The sequence below is a fragment of the Pinus tabuliformis genome, chromosome 1_2 (assembly GCF_031772625.1).
Source record: "Pinus tabuliformis cultivar Carrire ecotype Pingquan chromosome 1_2, CPIR1, whole genome shotgun sequence".
NCBI lineage: Eukaryota > Viridiplantae > Streptophyta > Pinopsida > Pinales > Pinaceae > Pinus > Pinus tabuliformis.
The window spans coordinates 274,191,113-274,207,075 of record NC_142298.1 but is presented as its reverse complement, the minus strand read 5'-3'; the positions used below and the strand labels follow the sequence as shown (position 1 = coordinate 274,207,075).

Genomic DNA, 15,963 nt, shown 5'->3' with positions numbered 1-15,963 from the left:
TTTTCATCACCACCTATGTGATACACTGAAGTAGGATAATATTAAAAATAGAAGTGAAGCATTATTATGAAAGAGTGGAAAATTCAATACCCAACCATTTAGGATATAAAGGTGTAGCTTCCATAGAAAGGAACCATCTGTATTTACCCACAAGCCATGTAATCATAAAAGTAATACCCTCAAGATAATCAAAGTTACCATGAGAGGCGTAGTTGCCGGAACCACCAAAAAGTCAAGAGTAATTATTTGATATGACAAGAATCAAATAACTAAAGAATATAGACCAAGGGCACCTTGATTACCAAATCCAAATATTGTTGTACTACAAGAAAACATTCACAAAGATGCACTCAAATAAATTGAAGAACACATGGAATCCCTGATAAATGAAAAGGTTCAAGATCCTCATATATTAGAATCCCTGATATCTAAAGAATGTGTTGAACAAGAAGGTTTTTAAAAAATAAAGAGAAATTGATTCAAATTAGAACACAAGAAAGTAAAGTCAGACCAATACAGAGGAGTTTCACCAACACCCAAAGCACAAACAAATTCAAACCCATAAAAACTGATAAACTTCATTTTACCACGGAAACATGTTCAAATAAAGAAAATCCCATTTTCTATGCTTTAAGGACAAAACATTCCTTAAGAGAGAGGCAATGTTATAAACATAACAATAAATAACAATAAATAAATTAATTAATGAATAGTCAAGGGGCACACACCTCTTCACCTTGTGACCAATCAATGCTATAAGTAAATCGTCACGAGGGTTATTGTCTCATTATTGTTATTCATTCTATTAATCAATATATTTTTATTACAAAGATATTCTATTTTCGAGTAATAAATAAGGACAATTTAATACAACTTGGTAAAACCCTTTCCCACTAGGTCTATAGGAAAAAGACTCACAACAATAGGTACCTTCATGCCAACAACTCAACATAAAAATATGATGTTCTTAAAAGCATGGTAACTTGGGTTGTTCGAATCTTAGCTTCCCTAGTTCATGGAGAAATGAATTTCCCACCTCATCAAGACCCTTGTACCTAATGGTTAATCCATTTTTCAAATCAATAGAGCCTTCCACTCAACACTCCATTCCAATTCTAAAAGCTCACCTCCATCTTCCCCTCCTCTTACCTTTGTTTCGTTTCCCTACATCCAAGGCATCACTATTCACATTTATAAGCTTTTAGCTAAACAAAATTTTAAGATTTTCTTGTGGAAAATCGTACATTGGCCAAATAGAGGGGCCTTTCAAAACCTAGTTCTAGGGGAATATAGCTAATTCCCTCCCAAAAAAACTTATCCAACTTAGATATCACTGAATATTCTCACAACTCCAAACTGCTTATTTTCTTTGACCAAATGAGAATTATTGCTTCAACTCCTTTTCACTCCATTTGTGTCATTCATGAAGTATTAGAAATAGAAAAGCACCCTGAATAATTTTAATTGGGAAAATACTTATAAATTTAATCATTCTTGGATATCCACTATCCCTCATATAACTCATTAAACCTTTTCCATTTTCATCTTTGATTTTCTTGTTTTCTTCTAGATATATATTTCATTTTCTCCTCTCAATTCTATATAATTTTTATTTTTAATCCTCTATAATTCCTCTAATTATTTTCTTTTTCCTTTTTATTGATCAATTTAATCTACTAATTCATTTTTCCACCTAATGATTTCCTTATCTATTTAGGATTATCTCCTCTTTATTACTAATTTTTTTGCTTTTCTTGGCCTAGCCATCATTAGTGTTATATTACTTTGATCTTGTTTATCACATTAATATTTAACACTTGTAGAATTTCCTGCAAATTCTCCACAAATCTACCTCTGAGATCTATGTAGAAAATCTGATTGTAGATTAACTCGATAATGCAATATACCAAATCAAAATACTATAATCTACTTCTACTATCAAACTTGCGGAAGCTTAAAGATCGAGCTAAATCAGAGCTGAACACATATAACCATAAGAAGAAGAATCAATACACATGAAACACAAAAAATACTCAGGGGAAAGCCTCAACTAAAAACCCCACTATCTGTATTATCATACAAGGTGGAAATACATCAGAATTATACAAAGCCTTAGCTCTCACAGCTACCCAGCTCTCAGTACAATCCTCCTGGATGCTCACATGCAATCAAAGCTTCTCACAAGCCTTCTCCTCTGCCCTCCAAGCTCCTATTTCCTTGCGCAGTTACCTTTGGGATGATCTCCTTCACCTAGTGTAACACTGCTCTCACACATTGCTCTAACACACTATAAGAACTGCGCAATCTTCAAGGAACCTTACCTTGACTGCGTGCATTGGTTTCCTTTATAGGAAAACATATGTCATTGATAGTACACTATCCTTGACTTTAATCTCATCTGGGTCTTTCTCAAAATAGACATGCATGAGTTTCTGATGAGGGAATCTTCGGTTCACTGGAGTACACTTGTTGAGTGCATGCATGCATCAACTGACTGTTAACTCTCTATTAGTTCCTCAAACAGTTTGGAACTAATTTAATTGGACTTAACTCAGTAAACTGAGTTAACTAATTACAACTCAATCTTATCTCCTTAATTAAGGGATAATCTCCTTAATTTAAGGGATAACTCTTGCATGACTTCAGAAAGACTTCTAACTTGAATTTATCCAACTAATTTATCCATAATGAATTGATTATTTCCAAGAAGCTGGTGAGACTAAATTCGATTTTAATTCACAATTTAGTTCAAAGACAAATTAAAATTGGAATATTCTGGATTCTATTTTTATCATTTCTTGTTGCTATTTTCAACAACACCTTTGTCCACTTATCACGATTTCCTTAATTTTACTCTAATTTTATTAAATTTTCTTCCATATTAGTCACTTATACTTTCCTTTGGTTATTTATAATACTTAATTGTTTGTCTACGATGAACCCCTAAAATCTTTCTTTAATTTTAACAAAATTTTCCCCTATTTTACTATCCCAACTTTTTAGCTTGTTAGCTTTTACTTTACCTACAATCTTTATTAGTCCTTGCCATAAGGCAACATGGACTATTGTAATTGATTTGCCCTGTTTTAGTCTGATTCATAAGTTGCCTTTATTTCCTTGCAATATTTTCGTGCGAGCAATTAGAAACCAAGAACCTAAAGGAGAGGTAAAAACCAAGCTATTTAGCAAGCCATAACCTAAAGGAGATGTAAAAACCAATTTTTACATGAGCGATTTAGCAAGCAAGAATGAAAGAGAGGCAAAACTAGTTTCTAGTATCTACACGCTCAATTTAGCAAGTAAGAAGGAAGGTAGTCTGATTCATAAGTTGCCTTTATTTCCTTGCAATATTTTCGTGCGAGCAATTAGAAACCAAGAACCTAAAGGAGAGGTAAAAACCAAGCTATTTAGCAAGCCATAACCTAAAGGAGATGTAAAAACCAATTTTTACATGAGCGATTTAGCAAGCAAGAATGAAAGAGAGGCAAAACTAGTTTCTAGTATCTACACGCTCAATTTTTTAGTCTGATTCATAAGTTGCCTTTATTTCCTTGCAATATTTTCGTGCGAGCAATTAGAAACCAAGAACCTAAAGGAGAGGTAAAAACCAAGCTATTTAGCAAGCCATAACCTAAAGGAGATGTAAAAACCAATTTTTACATGAGCGATTTAGCAAGCAAGAATGAAAGAGAGGCAAAACTAGTTTCTAGTATCTACACGCTCAATTTAGCAAGTAAGAAGGAAGGTAAAACTAGAACTAGTTTTTAGGAGAAACAATTGAAATCTCATATAATCTTTCTCTTTACAATTTTTCGTGGACAAAATAAATAGCCAAATAGTATTTTCCTTTTCTACATCTAAAGTAATGGAATTTACGTTGAAAGCACATTTTTTTTCCTTCGTTTACTAAAATCAACATATGCACCAACATTACTAAACAAAATGTTCACGTCATTCACAAACATCTTTTCATCGTGTTCTCGTGTATCATGAATTGCATCTTAATTATTTCTGTAATTCTTATGGAATTGCATCTAAATTATTTTCTGTAATGCTTATGTTTAAAACCAGAATTCTTTCTGCAAGTCCTATGTTTGAAACGAGAAAGGTTTCCTGCATAAGAAAGACACTCAAAATGGATAAATCCCTCTGTAAAATGCCAATGCAACCAATTAAATCACCTTTAAAAAGTCCTCTGTAAAATGCCAAAGCAAACCAATTAAATCACCTTTAAATTACAAACTGATAAAATTGGAAATTCCAAAATCATATTCACAGAAATATAATAAATGTAGTGTCCATACTCCCATGTCTATATGCTTTCAATTTCGAGCTTCAGATTTTGAGCTTGGAAATGGGCTTTTCATCATACATTTCTGGAGTATAAAAAATTTCAATTGTCTTTAAAAAAAGGTCATCGTTTGAAGTATGAAGTATTATTGATGTTGCACACAGAAGCTATATGAATCGTTTGAAGTATGAAGTATTATTGATGTTGCCCACAGAAGCTATATGATTAACTCCCTTGCTAGATGCCCTTACTGAATTGAGTACAAATTAGTCGACACATGGTGAAAGCAGAACCTTGCAAAAGTAAAAAAAAAAAAAAAGTAGCCAAACCAAACAAGAGGCATTGTTGAGAAAGGCATACCAAAACCAATTAAATAAAGACCTTTTGACTCCACAAAATTTTTCATCCTCTTGTTCTTGTCAACCCAAAGCTTGGTTAGATAAAAAATTTGCACACCCTAACTGCGTAATCCAAGGGCATAAAATATGCATCTAAGTCTCAATGGAAGCTTATAGAAAGAGCAATGCACCGTTTCTTTTGTAACCTCATCGTTCTAGTTGTTAGTGTATTGTATGGAGTCAGATTTGAATTTGGTGGAGGCTTGCTGTATTGGGTATCAAAAACCTTAAGTGCCTATTCATTCTCTCCCTCGTGCAGTTCCTTTGTTAGTGTAACAACACCCAACAAGGAAACCAAACAACCTCTTTGATATTGTCTCACTAGGAGCGAGGTATCCCTTATAGCTGGTGGCAGCTAACATATCTCACTGGTAGCCAGGCATCCATTATAGTCGGTGGAAACTAACATGTCGTTGTCAATCATTCTAGGCATCCATTATAGTAGGTGGAAGCTAACATGTCGTCCCTCATTCCTTCTTTTACAAAGTGGATCATGCAACAATTATTGACCTAGAGCCAATGGTTGATCCATTTCTAGTAATGGCTTTTTCCCACCACTAAAACCTACTAAAATATGGGAGGCAATAATATTAATTACTCAAATAAGTAAAAAAGGGATGCTTACATGTACCTCATTCAAATAGGAAGCCTTCCTCCACAAGCCATAAACAAACGATAAGCCTCGGAGCCCCATGTACACAACTTAAAGCATGCAGGCCAAGTGGCTAACTATGGCATGCCATTTGGTCAATACATACAAATGTTTTGTAAGACTCTAACATGGCTGACTATGGCTTGCCATTTGGTCAATACATACAAATGTTTGATTTCAAGGTTAGGTATGCATAAAAAATTTGAACATGTATTAACTTTATTGGATGTGGCTAATACAAAAACATCAATGTTAAAAACAATTATGAAGTTGCATTTATTTTAGTTTCTCATGGTATCATGGTTATTTTAGTTAAATGTTTTTTTTTATTATTATTTTTTTTTGTTGTTGAAAGTTGTTTTTTTATTTTATTTTATTTTATGTAATCTTTAATTTCAACTTTCCATGTCAACAAGATTTATTCTATAAATAAACATTTCATTGCCATCAACAAGATTTATTCTATAAATAAACATTTCATTGCCATCTTTCTAGTTTGGTGTTAAAATTGATTTTGATTTTGCAACAACAAAAAAAATCTGCTATATTAAATTGAGAATTTGATAGTGAAACTTTACCCTCACTGAATCTTTGATATGATCATGTGATATTAAATTTGAAGAAATGATAATGTTCTCGCATATTGAGAGATAATTCTTGGGTCAAACATCCATGCTTACAAATTTTCTTAAGCTATTCACACATCCATGTTTTATGGAGAGAAGTTATAATTTTTAAATTACTGCGTTTTTATGCCGAGCAGTTAGAATTTTTAAATTACTACGCCAAAATACTATGAAATACCAAGGAATGATAATGTTCTTGTATATTGGGAAATATTTTTTAAAATCATATTTCAAACATCCATACTTCCTAATTATCTTCTTAACAATCACACATTTGTGAGATAATTACATTTTAGTGCTCCTAAATATTAAGTCATGCAATCGATTACATGACTAAGATTGTAAAAGAAAGAATCAATGGGAATTTAATTATTAATTATTGCATTTATTGCTTACCAAAAAAAGAAGTTGCCTTAATGGAGTGTTTTTTTTTGTTTTTTTTTTTTTTTTTCCAATTTTTTTTTCGTACTGTTATAATCTTTCGTTGGAATTTGTTCTTCAAGAGAAGAAATTTGGCTTTTATGAAATTTTCCATATAAACCGTGTAGATCAAATTGTTTTTTCCAACCTCATAAAATCATTCCTATCCTAATCTATTAGGAATTATGAAAAACCATGATAGGAAAACGCAAACCACTCTGAGATATCTTAATCGAAAAAGGCTTAGGGGAAGATCTACCAGTCATTAGATTGAATTATTGTCAATCTAAACCCACTATTCATGAGCAAGGACTTGCTGCTTCACAACATCCCTTGTTCATTTAATTCTTGTTTTTGAGTTTAATTTCTCATTTACATTGTTAAAAGTTGTCAATATTTTAAAAAATACATCTTCATGTTTTCTACACTCTCCATCCAATCACCATTTATTTCTCATTTTAGTTTCCCATTCATGTTTAAGATGTAATCTATTTCTTTTCAAAAATTGTGTCTCAACTCCCTCTCTCTCTTTTAAGGATTTAGAGCCTGTCCTCTATATTTTAAATAAACAAATGATACTAATTCATTATTTTCCTCCCAATGGTTCTCTACTTATATTATTTATTTATTAATTATAATTTTGTGCAACATGTATCTTCTAAATTTTTTGTTTTTATTTTTATTAATGAAAGTTGTATTTAAAACATTTTATCTCCATCATTATATTTTATTTCTCCAATGCATATCTACTTATTTAATAAATTTTTCCAATGACTATTATTTCCTTCCTTTCTTTAAATTCTATTTTCTAGCTCTCATCTTATAACTATGAAAGTGTTTTTGTCCTTGATATTGGGTGAAGTGTCCACTTGAAACATTGGATGTTTCACAAACTTCGGCACAACTTACTTTAAAAAATAATTAAGGAAAATAATGACATGTTTACACATCATTTTTACTTTAAAAAATAATTAAGGAAAATAATCGCATGTTTACACATCATGTGTTTAATATTCTAATGTACTAAAGTGCACTCAAATCTTACTTTTTATTTTAAATAATATTTTTTACAATAAATGAGAGATATATATTAATAAAAAAAAAGTTACAGTGAAGTTGCAAAGAGAGTACAACTAAAAATGATTCAAAAATGTTTAACAATAGAAAAAATATATGTTCTCTGTAAGCCAAATTTAACCTAATATTGCCAAAAGGAAAAACTACTTAGTCCTCGTGAAATGTATACGTTCTATAAAATAAACTTGATAATATAATAATTTTACAATTCATAAAAAATAATAGAAGACATGTTTAGTTGTTACTTCTTTTAGTGTTACATTTCCTAGTTCTAGAACCGACTATTCAATTTCCATGATGTGATACAACGGTGATCCATAAACTATCGTGGATATTCCACTGGCCACTAGATAGTTCATCACAACAGGTCCGATAAAATTATATTTAAAGTTCTTAAATATATGCTATTATATTTTTATATCTCCTTATATTTATAGGTCTGTAGATTATTGTTAAAAGCATATGCATGCGAATTAAGATTATGCAGAAAATAGAGAGTGGTAAAATAAAAGTTCACAAACACATTTGACACATGATATGACCTAGGAAACCCATCCGGGAGAAAAACAAAGCTAGAAGGTGAGGTCACTCTGCTCTCTTTTTCTGAAATAAAATATGGTTGTGAGTACAAAGAAGTATGACATGTGGCGTGGGCTACTTTAGTGAAAAAATCCTTTTCGTTTTCTCTACCGCCTATCCCTCTTGGCTATTTTTTCTTGGCTATGGAGCAAATGTACTTGAAAGAATGGAACCCCTTTTCCTCCTAGTGGCTCGGTTATAACACAACCCAATAGCCTACAAGTGGTTAAGTCTGACTACTCAACTCTTAACAAGAGTTACAATATAAAATCTTCTAGAGTCTTCTAAATCATAGTCATGTGGCTAGCCCCTTTTTCATGAACGATGGGGGCTAACATGTCATCATCTCGAATTATGGTGGTGGAAATAGGAAGGCCAACTTATGAGTGACATAAATTTCACATATAGACTCTGGTTGACACAATTATTGTGTTGTTGAAAAGATATCTATGTGTAGAATAGGGAAAAAATGTGTCGCTATAAAGTCTTACCCCCAAAAAACATCATTTGATGCCTTAAAATGCTACCGGAAGGTTTTAGACCATAATTTTCCAAACTAGGTCCCACTGGTAAAAATGGTCCCGAGAGTTGATTCCTCCACTTTTTCTACTCTTGAAGCATTGAGATGGATGACAAACAATATGATGATCCAATCTAAATCATTTTATTTCATAGTTTCTTCCTCATTCAACTTGCCACAACTTGAGTTCGTAAACTAGACCTATGTGCTCTCCAATGATCTCCCTTGCTCATGTTTTTTTTTTGTAAATCAGCATTTGTATTAAGACAAAAAAACTATATATAGTACAAAAAGGTTTGCCCGTGCAGACTAAATATCAACAACCATGCCCGATTCCAACCAATCCAAACTTACTAGACTGTTAAAAAATCCCCCGGGCACACCACGCAAGGCGGCACTGAGAGGCTGGGGACGACAAAAACAGAGTTCCAACTGATAGAATGTCAAAACAGAGACCTATCCAACTCGAGTTCCTCCAATACTAGCAAGGAAAACTAAGATAACGACTGTTAAACAGAAAGACAGAGTGCTGAAACATGACATATAGACTTGCTGAGCCGAAATAGAAAAGAACTGACCCAAGATCCATGAAAATACGCAAAGACTCATCAAGCTTCCCATTACAGCTCCAGAACAATATAATCCTTGGTGGAGGAATCCTGGCCAGCTGAAGTTGTGGCTCTGCCAGCTTGAGGTGGCCGCTTCCCCTGACTAGTGCCCACGGTTTCCTCTGCCCCTTCCCCCACGACAGCGGCTTCCTTGCAAATGGAATGCCTTAGAAGGCTAATCAGCACTGTTAACTTCTTGGTGATGGTACCAAATTGTTGCTCCAATGCACTGATTTTGAAGTCTAGAGCTTCCAAAACTGCTGTGTGATCCGCTGAAATTACAGAAATAGCCTGGTTAGCCTGACGAGCCTGATTGCGATACTCCCCTTGCATGCTGATTTCTTTTGCTAATAGTGTTTTCATACGCCACATCTCCACCTGAGTGCGGACATACTGCGTTGCTCGTGTTGACGTTGTGCCAGGATCCTGAACCCACTCCATATCCTTTTCCATATCATTATCCTCCAGATTTTCTTCCTCTTCAGCAACAATAGCTTCCAACTCCTCTATTTTGCGTTTTTCTTTCCGCGAGGTCCTCGTTTCATACGCCTCCCGAGCCTGCTGCAGGTCTTTGTTGGCCGAAGCATTCGTGCTGCCTTCATGCGCCATCCTCCTGTGACTAAGAACAGATAGAAACCACCTTCTGAGAGCACAATTGCGACTATGTAGGTAACCTTCGGAGATCAGAGCACTGCTCTTGTAGTTGGGGACTGTAATTATTGAGGGATGAGCCCCTGAGTCGCTTGAGGCTCCCCATCTCGTCACCTCATGCTCGCACGTCCCTTCATGATTATTTCTGCTTCAAGGAACACAAAATTGTTGATGGGCCGGATCCTTGTTATTAAAATTGCCCCGCTTGAACCTTCCCGGTGAGTGCCATGTGGAAAATATTTTGATTTTATGCTGGCGGAGTTCATACTTTTTGTTCATGGAGCTCCTAAGATCTGCTCCGCCCTACTTGTGCATTAAATGCCTCTGCCATTCGTGTACTATTTTCTCCTGTCGACCTTTTTTCCTTACTTCCCTTCAATTAGATATCGTCATTCTCCACTACCGGCGAAGATCTTCGTACCCCTAGCCTTATCTTTCGTTAAAAATGTCTTGCCTCTAAAGCAGTGTACAACTACTTCTCAGCTCCATGCAGGTGATGTCCTGCCAACAGCTTTCCAAGACGATTGTGGGGTTATCTATGCCATGGTTTGCCAAGTGATCCACTACAGTGTTAGCTTTGTGTCTAACTGCCTAAAAGATTAAGCCATTCAACCCAGAGAGATGTTCGGCAATGTTCTCTGTCACCTTGGCCAACCTCCAATGCTGAGTGACCTTACTCACTTTGGTTCCCGAATACAGTTTTCTCGCTGCTGTAATAGCCAGCTGAGAGTCCCCTTCTACCACAGCTGCACCCGCTTTTAGATGCCTGAGAATTCTCAAGCCCTGTTCCAACGCTGCGAACTCCATCTCATTGTTAGTCCCTTCCCCCAGAGCTCGACTGTAGATGTACTGTATACTGCCTTCACTATCCCTGAGAACCCCTCCGATGCCAGCAGGTCCCGAATTTCCCCTTGAGGCTCCATCGAAATTGAGCTTGAGGAAACCTAAAGGTGGCCGCTTCTAGGTGTTCATACTAGTGTTCAACTCCTGCCGAAAAATTCAGGAGGAAGCAAAGTTTCCTTTGTCAAGGTTAAAAGATTTCAAAATTTGTAAGTCTTCATTTGAGATGTTTGTGTCTTGTTCTATCCTTCCTTTGGCGAGAACCGTCTGCTTGACATTTTGGAGAATTGTCTCTGTTAAGTGGTTTAAATTTCTCATTTCGTTTAGGAATACTCTGCGATTCCTCTCTTTCCAAATTGACCATGCAATGAACCCTGGTAGGAGTTTCCAAATGGTGTTAACCAGGTGATTATTGGAGAAATTACTCCTCCAGTCCTCGATGGTTTCTTGAATAGAATTCATGACCCTGTCCATCTTTTGAAGTATGGTTTCCGCCCATTTCCATAAACTGTCTGCCCAGTCACAGGTGTTGAAGAGGTGATTCATGGTTTCCTCTTCCTTTCCACACATGGGGCATCGTGAAGGGCCTGAGAACCCTTTTTTTCGGAGATTCTCCCAAGTAAGTGTTCTTCTGCGCATTAGGAGCCAAAGGAAAGTTTTGATTTTTGGCCAGAGCTGGGAATCCCAAACTTTGTTGCACCATTTGACCTTTTCTTCCTGCTCCAAGTTTTCTAAGTGAGTTCTGGCTTCTCTGAGCGTGAAGTTACCTCCTTCTAGCTTCCCCCATCGTAATTGGTCCCTATCTCCTGCTGTCCTTATCCTTCGCTTGTCCAGTTGTGTTCTCAGGTTCCTCATACTGTTATGTTCCTCGGTTATGTCCTCTGTTTCATTGAATATCCAGGTTCTCCACACCCGGTCCCTTTCATTAGGCTTCCAATAATGATTCATTGTAGTTCGGCCTAGCTCCTGGTTATTTCTTTTGCAATCTGCAAACTCAGGCCTTTCCAACTTGGGGAGTTGTTTCCATGCATCCTCCCAAAGAAGGGCAGTTTTCCCATCCCGGATTTCCCAAAAGCTAAGATCCTGGATAATCTCTCGGTTGTTTCTAGCTAGGTTCCAGATGGGTGAGCCTTCTGGGTTTTCTTGCATTCTGATTAGGTACTGGGAACTATAATTTGGAGCGTACTTTTCCTTCCAATGTTTGGCCCAAGGTAAATTAGGTTCTTTCAGCCACTTCCACCATAACTTAGCACCACAGGCTCGGTTAATCGTGGAAGGATCTTGTAAATTCAACCCTCCCAGGTGTTTAGGTTTGCAAAGTTTGTTCCACGCTATCAGTGACCATTTCCTCTTCTCTGAGTTTCCCGACCAGAGAAACGTCCTTTGGATGGCCCTTATCTTTTGCAGAACTCCTTTGGGAGCTGGAATAATGGAGAGCATATATTGAGGTATGGCCTGGAGGACTGCTTTGGTTAAAACCAGTCTTCCTGCAAAATTAAGGGCCCTATGGGTCCAATGATGACATCTTTTCTCCAGACTGGCCAGGATCTTTTCCCAGTGAATTTTTTGCCAAGGTTTGTCAGTCAACGGTGCTCCTAGATATTTTGAGGGGAGGCTGCTTCTTCGGAAGCCTAGAATTGAGGAGAGATTTTTTTGCACAGCTAAATGAGTATTGAAAAAGAAGATAGAATATTTCGATAGATTTAGCTCCATACCTGAAGCTTGGCTAAAGAGATTGAGAATCCTTTTGTAGCCCAAGGCTTCTTTGACAATGGGAGTGCCATGCAGCATCGTGTCATCAACAAATTGTTGGTGGGTAGTTGCTGGAATAAAGGGCAGGGGTTGTAGTCCTTTAATAACTCCTTCCTCCTTAGCTCTGTGGATAAGTCAGCTTAACCCTTCCATCAAGATCACGAAGAGGAAGGGGGATAATGGATCACCTTGTCTAAGACCTCGCGAAGGAGAGAATTGCGTAGAAGGGGCTCCATTCACCAGAATAGAAAATCTGGGAGATTTGACCAAAGCTAGAATCCAGACTATCCAATGTTTAGCAAAGCCAAAGGCTTTCAAAATTGTTTCCAGATAATTCCAGTTAACTTTGTCGTACGCCTTTGACAGATCTAGTTGCATTAACATACCTGCTTTCTTCCGAGTTTTAAGAGTGTGAATCATCTCTTGTGCCAGTAGGACATTGTCCAGAATTTATCTCCCCTCCACATAACCAGATTGCTCTTCTGAGATGAGGCCCGAAAGTATGGATTTCATTCTGTTAGCTATTACTTTGGAGATGATCTTGTAAACGACATTGCACAACGCTATTGGCCGAAACTTTGAGGGGGTATTAGCTTCTTCCTCTTTAGGAATCAGGGCTAGGAAGGTGGAGTTGAGGGACTTGAGGATTGAGGCAGATCGTCAGGAATCCTCCACAACCTCCCATACTTATGTTTTGACTGTTTCCCAACAAGCTTTGTAGAAGTTAATGGTAAAATCATCAGGTCCAGGAGCTTTATCGTTGGGCATTTCTTTCACCGCCTCTTCCACTTCTTCCATGGAAATTTCCCGAGTTAGAGCTAAGTTCTGCTCCGACGTGATAAACTTGGGAATTGAGGAGATAAGTTCATCAATGGCCTCCGTTCTGTCAACTTCAGGTTCTTGAGCTATGCTACTGAAGTGTGTAGTGAGCAGGTTAATGATTTCTTGATGTGTCTGTAACGTGGCTCCCTGATCATCTTTAAGGCTAAGGATTTTATTAGCTCCTTTGTGGTCAAAAACTGATCTGTGGAAGAATTTTGTACTTTGTTCTCCTTCCTTAAGCCATTGGACTCGAGATTTTCGCTTCCACAGAGTTTCCTCCTGTTGGCAACGAAGTTTCCAGTCCTGCATCAGCTTCTTTTCCTTACTCACAGTTTCTGGGTTTATGGTCCCTTTGATCCATCCTGCATGTATCTGCTCTAATTGCTCCTCTAGTTTCTGTTTTTCCTTGAATATGTTCCCAAAAATAGCTTGATTCCAAATTCTGATCTTGTCTTTAATGTATTTCAGCTTACCTTGTAATCTATACATGTTGGTGCCTTTAATGCCCACAGGTTCTTTCCACCATTGTTCAATTTGTTGTATGAAATCAGGATGGGTGAGCCAGAATTTTTCGAATCTAAAAGGTTTATTTCTTGGAGTGCCCTGTATAGCGGCTGTCAATGTGATGGGCCAATGGTCTAACCCTCCGCTTGGAAGAATATTTGATTCTACTATGATTCCTTCCAACAATATATTTTCTGAAACCAGAAATCTGTTTATACGAGAAGCTATTTGCCTTTCACCTCCCCTTCTGTTGTTCCATGTGAAAACACCACTTTTGAGAAACACATCCACTCGCTTGGCCGTCTTGATGAAGTCTAGGAAAGCTTCAGAATCTTTGTTGAGTTTCCTTATACCTCCTTTCTTTTCCATGAGGGTGGTTATCATGTTGAAGTCCCCTCCTATGATTGCCTTTGCTTGAGGTTACCTTAGCTTCAGGTTGAGCTGAGTTCTCAAAAAAAGAAGCTTGTCCTCTTGCTTCTGTGGACCATAAACATTGGTGCACAGATAGGTCTCAGAGTTTCCTACAACCTGAGCTTCTACAGCTATGTAAGATCTGGCTGCCTCAGAGAAGAGGACCTTGAGTGCTTGTGGATTCCACAGAGTGATTAAGCCCCCCTCCCATCCATTGCTGGCAGTCTCCAAGTATTCCATATGCTTACCTAATCTTTTGCTTATATTGAGTATCGTGTTGCTTGAACATTTAGTTTCCTGTATAAACACTATGTCTGGTTGTTCTTTTTGGACTTTCTTCTTTAAAAGACGCTGTTTTGTTTGGCTATTTAGCCCTCTAGCATTCCAAGAAAGAATTTTCATTTTAAACAAAGTTTAAGAGCTTAGAGAAAAAGCCTCTAGGGCTTTCATCTTACCGGAGTTCAAAAGCATTTGTCCCAGCTCTTGCAGTGCTTCATTATTGGTTCTGCGTCCTCTTTTTTTACGGTGTTTGGAACTTATGGAGGTTTGATGCAGACCCTGTGTTCGGACTCCCAGCCCTTTAGCTATACCCAAGCTTTTGCTTTGCAGTTCCATCTCTGCTCTTTGTCGTGCAATGAGTATATCATTAACTCTTTTTACTTCCTCTTCCGATATGTGTTCCATTCCCTTCTTTTTCCAGTTTTCTACCATGTTTGGTAGATCCACGCCCTCTTGCTCTAGTATATCATTGAGTTCCATATCTTCGCTTCCAATTTCACTTATGAGCATTTCTGAGTCTTCTTCAACTCCTTCTATTATTTCTGGTACCTGGAGTGCTAAGCTCAGGGGGCTTCCCTCCGGTTCTTTTATGTCAGGCCCTATTGTAGCTTTAGTTATTTCAGTGGCTTTTTGTACCTTGATGTTGTCCTCTGATTCTGTTTCAGTTTCCAAGATTTCAAAAGCATTGCTTATGTTACCTTGCGAGGTGCTTGCCTTAGTTTGGCGTTTCCTATTTGCTCTTTGTCTAGCATTCGGTCGTGTGAAGATTTCCTTGTTCTTCTCTGCTTTGCGATCCTTGTGATCTCCTGCTGCTTTGTTCAGTGGACATTCTCTTATTAAATGACCATGATCATGACATTTCCTACATCGGAATGGGATTTTTTCATAGTCTATGGCTTGGAAATAATCCTCATCCCTATACTCCAGCCATAGGCTCTCATGCAAAGCCCCCGAAACATCCATTTCCACACAGATTCTAACATAGGAGGTGTACCTTTTTTGCAGAGTCGCTTTTGAGGGTTTGATGAAGGTCCCTAGCTTGTTACATATTTTTTCAAGAGCTACATGTCCCCAATAATCAATTAGTAGGGAAAAAAGGCGTATCCACACTGGTACCTGCTTGAAGGTTTCCTTTTCTGGTACAAAGTTGGGTTTCCATGGCCTTATGTAAAGGCCCGCATAAGCAAAGAAATAAGGCCCCCCGTCGAATATTCTGTCCTTATCTTCTAGATTTGAGAAAACAACAGTAAAAAACCTTTAGCTCCTAGGTGCAATCTAACATCACCTTTGGGTTTCCATTTCTATTTTATCCATTGACATAATGCCCTTTCTGTTGGCCAAAATCCCATGAATCTGCAGATCACTTCATGTTCACTCATGTGATCCCAGTATGCCTGAATCTCCGGGTCTTATATCACAATCCTTCGGGTTTTTGCAGCTTTGGGTTTGCATGGACCCTGGTTCTTCTTTTGGTTAAACGTTGATGCCGTTTCCTTTTGTTCCTCTTTATCTAGATTCAGAGCTTCTTCCTCT

The 15,963-nt window shown here is 37.2% G+C and overlaps 1 protein-coding gene across 1 annotated transcript; it reads right to left on the bottom strand.

Annotated features, from left to right (window-relative positions):
* Positions 1 to 13,101: 13,101 nt before the first annotated feature.
* LOC149205403 (uncharacterized) lies at positions 13,102 to 14,391 on the bottom strand. The gene is made up of 2 exons (XM_089397397.1): positions 14,165 to 14,391; positions 13,102 to 13,987 (listed from the first exon to the last, which is right to left on the bottom strand). The coding sequence occupies exons 1-2, from the start codon at positions 14,389 to 14,391 to the stop codon at positions 13,102 to 13,104; spliced, it is 1,113 nt and encodes a 370-aa protein (XP_089253523.1).
* Between the last annotated feature and the right edge of the window lie 1,572 nt (positions 14,392 to 15,963).